Consider the following 9,680-nt stretch of genomic DNA (forward strand, 5'->3'; position numbering starts at 1 on the left):
TTTTCCCAAGCATTAATATTCTTTTCAAGAAGTATAATCAAATACTACTTCATCTTCGACTTCAACTATATAAATTTCAATTAAAATGAAAAATATTTGAAGTCTCTGACCAAACAACTATTAAGAAATATGAGAGAATTGCATTACATCCTTAGAGTGTCATATGCATTTAAACTAAAGAGTCTGTTTGTATTGACTGAAAAGTTGGTCAAATTTATTTTAAAGGTTTTTTTTTTTTTGCTTTTGACAGTATTTACAAGGTTAAAAGTAACTTAAAATAAGTTGAAACGACTTAAAAGAACACGAGCTAATGTATACCCTTCCGTGAACCAATTTTGGAAGTGTTTGGCAAGGAACATAATAACACTCTTCTTCGCGGAAGTTTGAAGGAATGATTTTTTTGATACCTTTAAACTCTTCAACTAATCTGAAGTTGCTTGAGTCATATGATTTTGTTGGGCAGTTGTATTTCGAAGAGGACAAGTCGAGAATAATACTCCTAGATTGATGTAGATTATACTGTACTGAGTTTAAATCTAAAGAGCAAGATACCTGAATACTTTTTAATTCGTTTTTGTTCATTTTATTTAAATTGTAATTTTTTATATTTATGATATATTACGCCAATAAAGAAAATATCAAACATGTGTTCCATACATTTCCTTTTAAGTGCTACTCTTTCTCCCAAAAGTGGCATTAAGCTTTTAGAGAAGCACTTTGCCAACTACTTTTGGTGGTCTTAATGGTCATGATTAATTAAACAAAAATGCCCATTATTAGATCTTCTTGCAAAATCTTTCTTTACCCTACTGATGAAGAAAGTTATATTAGCATAAAGAGAATGGAAGACATTAGTACCACCTTTGTATATTAAAAAGTGGTGGAGATTTATCCCAATCTCTTTTACTATTTATTTTTATTATATTCAAACATAAGTAATAGTGTGAGAGCTAGGGGTCACCCTAGCTACTGCTAATTATGTATGTATGGACTTCTAGATTGTGGAAGATAACATGATATGTGTTATATAAGCTACGATACTTTTGACGTTGTATAAATTATTGTATAAAAAATACTTATTAAATTTTAAAATTTAAAAAATATTACAAAAATTGAGATAAGAACGGATGGATCGGAGTAGGTTTTGGTGGGACAATTGGACAGGCAAGGGTCCATTAGTAGATGCTCTTCCATAGACTTGTAAAAGCGCCAAAACGACATAATGTCAAGTCCCTCTTATATGGAAAATTTTATGAAAAAAAATACTATATGGTTTGCTTGGAAGCCAAAAAAAAAATACCAATCCAAGATTGGGATTATCTTTGAAAATAAAAATTTTAGAAAGTACAAATAAAAAAACAACATAAGCTTTTTAACCAATAACCATATTTAATGACTACCTCACGGTAAAAATGCACGTATTCGTCACAGATAATTTTAAATCAATTTCTCTGATAATCGATTCGACGAAATCGATTTTAATTAATTTATTTTTTAGTAGTATCTATCGATAATCATAAATGAGCACTCTTTATGAATTGGTGGTAACATAGATATGACATATATTAAGGGGTAGCTTCATTAATATTGTGTAGCCGTTTTAACATGATCTTTTGAATTACAAGGTTCTTGTTATGACACCGATGCTCAAAATTATTGATATATATAGTGACCATTTCAATGAGAAAATAAAGCTCACTAAAGCCATATTGTCCCATCCTTGAGTGTGGTCTAAAGAGCATGCGAAAATAGAGTGATTATATATTGCGACTCGTTAAATTATATTGATAATACAAAATTTTTTTATATTCTCTCTCTCTATATATATAATTTGAATATTTTTTCTTATTGTTATCACCTTTCATTTTGAAGCATAAAAAGTTATTAATGTTATTGTATTTATTTTGTTCATTCCACCTTATGTCTCCCAAGAAATTAATTAATTCAATCACAAGAAGCAAAGAAAATGATGGCTAACAAAACCTCTTAAATGTTTGTGGTTATTTCATCGAAGTAATTAACACACGAGTGTTTTATTTATTTAATATATTATCTTTTTACTAGGCTTCTCATCAGAGGTATAGTAAAAAAAAATTTATAAGGGGTTTAAAATCGAAAGAAATTGACACACGAAATAGTCGAAAGAATTTTTACATCTATTATATATATTTAAAAAATTATTTTAATCATATAAAAATAATATAATTTTTTATCGAAAGAGATTCGAATGAACTCATATATTTAGATATGACGACTCCGCCACTGCTTCTCACATGAGCTTATTTTGACTCATTCAATTCAAACTCAATCCAACTATTTGGACACTTGTTAACCCCTATATAAAGTATCAATAAGCACATATTTTCACTTACCACGATCAACACCGCTAATTATTAACATCAGCCAATTTCTTCATAGTCTATCACTATCAACCGCCATTTGTCGAGAAAGTAACCACAACATCAACTATCTCCATTATGACAACTATCACCATCATTATTACTAGCCATTTGATCAATCATCACCAACGTGAGTCACTACAACACTAATCATCTCTACAAATCATTTTTAATATCACTGGCAAACATAAATATTTCATAAATAATTTTATTTCATTCAATTTATATCTTTAAAATATTTTATTATTTTTATTTAAATTATATATTTATCATGTTCAAGATTAAATAAATTATGGATAAACAAACATCGTATTCATTATGCATTTATATCTAGAAATATAATATTAATCATTAAATGAAACATCAAATTCCAAAAAAACAAATGAGCCCTTAAAACTATATGCTCTATATTCACCAAGTAGATGTAATAACAATAATAATATTAATTCTTTTGTTCATATTTAATGAGGTTTAATTATTATCACTTAAACACAACTACAACATGACAATATCTTTTGTTTTCTTCCTTCATTACTCAAATTCTCATAAGTCTAGCTAGCTAGGTACATGTTGCTATTGGAAATATTAATGATGATTAAATGATATACATAGCCAATATTACAATTTACTTAATGTAATTAAAACATATGTCTACATAATTATCTATATAAACTACATGATTAAGGTTTTAGATAGAAATTGCTCAACCATACACTTCCAAATAATGTACTATTCGAAAGTGACCACTCCATTATTTGTCAAACCAATTATATCAATAGATTCACATTCTTCTCAATTATAAAAGTTGAGTTCTCACTACAAACTAAACCAAAAAAAAAATAAAAATGGAAGAAGAAGCAAATTTTTTAAGTATCAATATGAAGAGATTCCTCTTGATTATAAATTGTTTATTATTATCCGTTGGTGTTTGTGGTGGCCCTTTAATGATGCGTTTATATTTTGTTGAAGGTGGTTTAAGAATATGGTTTAATAGTTGGTTACAAACCGGTGGATGGCCACTCACAATTATACCACTAGTCATCTTATATTTCTATCGACGAAAAATTGAAGGCTCTGATACTAAGTTGTATTATACCACACCTCGAATTTTTATTGCATCGTTTGTTATTGGTATTTTTACGGGATTTGATGCTTATCTTTATTCGTGGGGAGGGTCAAAACTCCCCGTGTCAACGTCTTCCCTTCTTATCGCAGCTCAACTTGCCTTCACAGCGATAGGGGCTTACTTCATAGTGAAGATAAAATTTACGTCATATTCAATTAACGCAGTGGTTTTATTGACACTTGGCGCGGTTTTATTGGGTATTCGATCGAATGGTGATCGACCGGAGGGTGTTACAAGTAAAGAGTATGTTATTGGTTTTATTATGACACTTTTGGCTGCAGCTTTGTATGGACTTATTTTGCCTTGTATTGAGTTGATGTATTTGAAGGCTAAACAAGCTATTACTGCAACATTGGTGTTGGAAATTCAAATGGTTATGTGTTTTGCTTCTACTGCTTTTTGTACCATTGGAATGATTGCTAACAAAGATTTTCAGGTATTTTTTTTTAACGAGATCAATTCAGAATTTAAAATTTATATGGTATAAACTCTAAGTTCATATTTGTATAGTTGAAGGAAGTTGTTTTATTATATATTTACACATTTGTGTAGGGTTTGGAGTAGGGTATATGTGCAGATAGCGGATTAGGATAAAAGATTAATAGTTAGTGGAGTTTCCTCTTGCTTCTCAAAGGGTTTAAGCTTAAATAGTGTTTGTCCTATGTTCTCAAAGGGTTTAAGCTTAAATAGTGTTTGTCCTATGTAGTAATAGCTTTATTTTTGTAGTGTCTTTGGCTTGACTTTCTACCACCATCAATTTTTTGATATTTCGATTATCATAATATTTTGTGATTGTTAATGTTTCTGTAGTAGTTGCTATATTTTCTAGTACTCCATCATTTTTCCTTTTCATACTTACTCTGATTTTTCTACTCGAGTCGAGGTTTTTCTGAAAACGGTCTATTTCTTTATCTTCATAAGGTAGTGATTAGGTTTGCGTACGTTTTGTCAATATAGTCTACCACATCTTAATAGCAATCTCTATAGTCTCTTCATTTTAACTCATATAACATGTCACTTATTATTTTTGTAGGCAATATCAAGGGAAACAAAAAAATTTAACCTTGGAGAAGCTAGATATTACATAGTTGTAATATGGAGTGCTATTATTTGGCAATGTTTCTTTGTTGGTGCTGTTGGAGTTATTTACCTCTCTTCTTCTTTAATGTCTGGAGTTTTGATTGCAGTTTTACTGCCAATTACTGAAATATTAGGAGTAATTTTCTTTGATGAAAAATTCTCAAGTGAAAAAGGACTTTCACTTTTTCTTTCTCTTTGGGGTTTTGTTTCTTATTTTTATGGAGAATTTAAACAAGCAAAAAAAGTTGAGAAGAAGAAAATTCAAGAAAATGAGATGACAACAACAACACAAATAGAACCAGCTTGACTTACTATTTATGATTCTTTACCTATCCTATCGTTAAATTTATCGTTATGTAATCATGAAAAGTAATATCTATAGTATCATTAAATTCATCTTTATGTAATCATGAAAAGTAGTGTCAGTTTATGTGATGACCATGCCTAGAGTGTTATGTTGTTTTCTATTCTTTTTGATTACTTGGTACTATTTAATTTTAAAGTAATATTATGCTAGAATGCTACTTTTATTTTAATAATATTGTAAATTTTATTCTTGAGATTTTCAGTATTTGATATTATGAAACAATGAAAAATGATGAAAATTTATATAAATATTGTATTCATAAAAAGTTATATATAATATAATATGATACATAGAGCGCGATATGTAATAATAATAATAATAAAAAAAATTCAAACAAAAATCATGTAAGTTTTTGTTATTTATTATTAGGATTTTTTTTTTTGTCACTTTCAAGTCTATTATTATATAATTGAAAGATTTGTATTTTTTCAGCAAAATATTCGTGTTATATTACGAGTTGTAGAAATTTTGCAATAATGTATTTAATTCAACGCTTACTATTCAAGACACGACAATTGAGTAAAATAATTGAAGAAACACTTATCTAAGATTTTTCAAAGATATTATGGCTAGTGGCACCTATTTCTAATTTCTATTTTTTTTTAAAAATAAAGTAAGAAATAAGTCTTTCTTATATATGGATTTGGAATTTTATAAAATTGAGTTGCATTTCTTCTCAATTTTAGTATTCATGGATTCACAATGTAATTTTAACGAGTGGTGTATATGGTTATGATTAAAAAAATAAAATTAAATTACAATTCGAAATAAATCAATAAAGAAAATTGATATTTGATTAAATTTGACTAAAAAATCTTCCAAAAATAATCAAATCATATTAAAAGATATATGCTCTTTTTTTTTCATTTAATTTGTCAAAATATATTTTATTAACTTTCACGTGACATTTAAATAATAAAGATCATAAGAAAACTAACTTGCACACTCCATTTATATTTTATTTTATCATCTTTCACTTTCCAACTTACGTTGATATTTATATTTTTTTGCAAAATTGACTTAATTCAAGAAAATCTTTTTTTTTCCTTGCGCATCATTAATTGTCAATGATGAATTACTAAAAAGGGATCATTAATCATGTACAAATTACCATAACATACTCTCTGTAATATGACTTAATTGTAAATATGAGTAATAAACGGTTAGAATTTTCACTTCCTATATTTTACAAATTTCACATAAATATTTAGTTTGAATAATATTTTCAATTTACTAATATGTTTAAGTGTTTATTATTGAACAATAGGAGGTATATATTTAAATAATAACATATCGGGATATGCCAACTTAAAGAAAATGCAATATGGATTTTATTATTAAGAATTTAAGTTGACATTATTTTTATTAAATATTCTATTCACTACCTTTCGATTATAAAAGATAATAAACATTTTCTTAATTTTTTATTTTATTTTTTCATCTATATAAGCACTCAATTATGAAAGTAGAGTTCTCACTATAGCAAAACCAAATAAAAATAAAAATGGAAGATGGAATTTTAAGTATTAATATGAGGAGATTTCTTTTGATTATAAATTGTTTATTAATGTCTGTTGGTGTTTGTGGTGGCCCTCTAATTATGCGTTTATATTTTGTTGAAGGTGGTTTAAGAATATGGTTTAATAGTTGGTTCCACTCACAATTATACCACTAGTCATCTTATATTTCTATCGACGAAAAATCGAAGGCTCTGAAACCAAGTTGTATTATATCACACCTCAAATTTTTATTGCATCGTTTGTTATTGGTGTTGTTACGGGATTTGATGCTTATCTTTATTCGTGAGGAGGGTCAAAACTCCCCGTGTCAACGTCTTCCCTTCTTATTGCAGCTCAACTTGCCTTCACGGCGATAGGGGCTTACTTCATAGTGAAGATAAAATTTACGTCATATTCAATTAACGCGGTGGTTTTATTGACAGTTGGCGCGATTTTATTGGGTATTCGATTGAATGGTGATCGACCAGAGGGTGTTACAACTAAAGAGTATGTTGTTGGTTTTATCGTGACACTTTTGGCAGCAGCTTTGTATGGACTTATTTTGCCTTGTATTGAGTTGATGTATTTGAAGGCAAAACAAGCTATTACTGCAACATTGGTGTTAGAGATTCAAATGGTTATGTGTTTTGCTTCTACTGCTTTTTGCACTATTGGAATGATTGCTAATAAAGACTTTCAGGTATCTATCTTTTTAACTCAATATTAAATTAGAGATTTATTCAGAATTTATTCTAAAGTTTAAATTTGAGTGGTTGAAGGAAGTTGTTCTTTTTTCTAGTACTTCCTAATAAAGACGATTTTATATTTAGGGGAATTTGAAGTCAGGGCCTCTAGTTAAGGATGAAAGAGTACTTACCACTCCACCACAACCTTTTTGGTAGTGCAGTTATATGTACATATTATTTTTTTATCCTCCATTCGGTGTTCATACTCACATTGCAGCCCAACCAAGTTCATATTCGAGCCAAAAAGTCTCACATTGGAGGGGAGGGGGTAGAAGCACTCCCAATTATAAAGGTGACATCATACTCGGGGGGACTCAAACTAGAGATCTGTTGTAGCTATGGATAAAGGAGTACTTATTACTCCACCACAACTTTGTTGATTTTTGAAGGAAGTTATGTAGTTATAGTACATATCATTTTTCTTTATTCTTCTTTTGATGTTTGGTCCTCAAATTGCTATCCAAGAAATTCAAATTCACACCAGAAAATTTCACATAGGTAGGCGGAGGGAGGGGTGGGGGGGGAGGAGTGCTCCCAATTATAAAGGTGACATCGCACTCTAGGGTACTCGAACTCGAGACCTCTTGTTAAGGATGAAGTAGTACTTAACACTCCATCACAAATCATATTAATTATATGTACATATTCTGTCAATTTTTTTTATAAATAAATGTGTAGGGTTTGGACTAAGATAGGTGTGAGGGTGTAGAGATCGCGAATTAGGGCAGAAAGGACAATAGGTAATGGTGTCTATCGTAGTAGTAACTCTACAACCATCTATTTTTATGATATTTTAGTTATTGCAATATTTTGTTATAGTTACTCTTTTCTTAGTGGTTGCTATATTTTTCCTTTTCATTCTTAACAGTCTCACTTCCTCTACGAGATAGTAATAATATCTGCATACGACATTGTTTAGCATATAGCACGTAATTTCCTTTATTTTTGTAGGCAATATCAAGAGAAGCCAAAAATTTTAACCTTGGAGAAGCTAGATATTACCTAGTTGTAATATGGAGTGCTATCATTTGGCAATGTTTCTTTGTTGGTGCTGTTGGAGTTATTTACCTCTCTTCTTCTTTAATGTCTGGAGTTTTGATTGCTGTTCTATTGCCAATTACTCAGATATTGGCTATTGTTTTCTTTAAAGAGAAATTCTCAGGTGAAAAAGGACTTTCACTTTTTCTCTCTCTTTGGGGTTTTGTTTCATATTTCTATGGAGAGTTTAAACAAGCAAAGAAAGTTGAAAAGATGAAAATTCAAGAAAATGAAATGACATCAACAACACAAATAGAACCTGTTTGACTTGCTATTTATGTTTGTTACCTGTTATATTGTCTTGTATAGTTAAATTTATTGTTATGTAATTATGAAAAATGTCATTTTTTCATGTAATGATTAATTTGATGTGATCGCATTGTTACTTTATTTTGCCCTTAATTACTTCGTACTATTAAGTAAATAATTATTGGCATAATACGTAAATATGTTATTTAACTTGATCTCATTAATTTGAAATATATGTCTTTCAACTTTGTATGTGTACAAGTAGATAACTGAATTTGTATAGAGTTGAACAAATAGACACACACGTCCTACTTGGCGTCCCGCGTGTCAATTCACGTCCAATGGGGCATCTAGCATGGCGCCCTTTGTATATTTGCTACGTAGGACAATTGTGTCTACTTATTTAACTTTATACCAGTTTAAGTATTTAACTGTACACACTTAAAGTTTACGGGCATAAATGTCAGTTTAAACCAAGTTACAGACATATTATATGTAAGACATAATACATGTGTCATTAAACGTGGTTTTAGTTGTCAATGATATCCAGTTTCGGATGCGCACAAGGAAATACTTATTTGTAAAAAATTGAACAAGCAAGCACACGTATCCTACGTGACATAATACAGATTGGACGTCACGTAGGATACAAATTGGCCACATAGGACGTCACATAGGCTGCATATGTCTACTTGTACACATTCAAAATTAGAAAACAAATACAAGTTGAATCCAAATTAAAGAGCATATTTATCTATTATGCATTATGTAATGCTATAAATTTATCCTTCAGATTGTTGATAAGTAACATTATGAAGTAACAAAATACGATATAATCTAATTAAACACTATATAAAAAGTAATATAACACTATCAAATTAATACAATATAAAACAATACGTATGAACGAATATTCAACAAAAATAATTTACGTCGTTTTCCTTAATTATTTGGAACATCAAACGTTGCTGTTAAATCCACAATAATATAATTGAAAGATTTGCATTTTTCCAATAAAATGCTGGTTTTATATGACTTATTGTGGAAAAATTGCAATAATTTAAAAGGATAATTTAAAGAAAAGACTTTCATGGACTACCTCTATTTCTTATCTAATAGATTTTTCAAAGATACTGTTGCTAGTGGTAACTACTTCTAATATCTTTACTAAAATAA

General features: G+C 29.2%; 1 protein-coding gene and 1 pseudogene across 1 annotated transcript; both read left to right on the forward strand.

The window, feature by feature from the left end:
* The first annotated feature begins 1,296 nt into the window (after nt 1-1,296).
* LOC101247996 (purine permease 3-like) lies at nt 1,297-5,220 on the forward strand. Its single transcript, XM_004252666.5, has 2 exons — nt 1,297-3,961; nt 4,559-5,220. Exons 1-2 carry the CDS (start codon nt 3,245-3,247, stop codon nt 4,910-4,912), a joined length of 1,071 nt encoding a protein of 356 aa, XP_004252714.1. The 5' UTR covers nt 1,297-3,244; the 3' UTR covers nt 4,913-5,220.
* Nucleotides 5,221-6,445: 1,225 nt separating this feature from the next.
* Nucleotides 6,446-8,657, forward strand: LOC101248278 (purine permease 1-like; annotated as a pseudogene).
* Nucleotides 8,658-9,680: the final 1,023 nt, after the last annotated feature.

Source organism: Solanum lycopersicum, chromosome 12 (genome assembly GCF_036512215.1).
Source record: "Solanum lycopersicum chromosome 12, SLM_r2.1".
Classification (NCBI taxonomy): Eukaryota; Viridiplantae; Streptophyta; class Magnoliopsida; order Solanales; family Solanaceae; genus Solanum; species Solanum lycopersicum.

Coding starts and splice junctions, on each gene's coding strand:
- LOC101247996 (XM_004252666.5), top strand. CDS start 3,245: ATGGAAGAAGAAGCAAATTTTTTAAGTATCAATATGAAGAGATTCCTC. Junction 3,962..4,558: donor TTGCTAACAAAGATTTTCAG/GTATTTTTTTTT, acceptor TTATTTTTGTAG/GCAATATCAAGGGAAACAAA.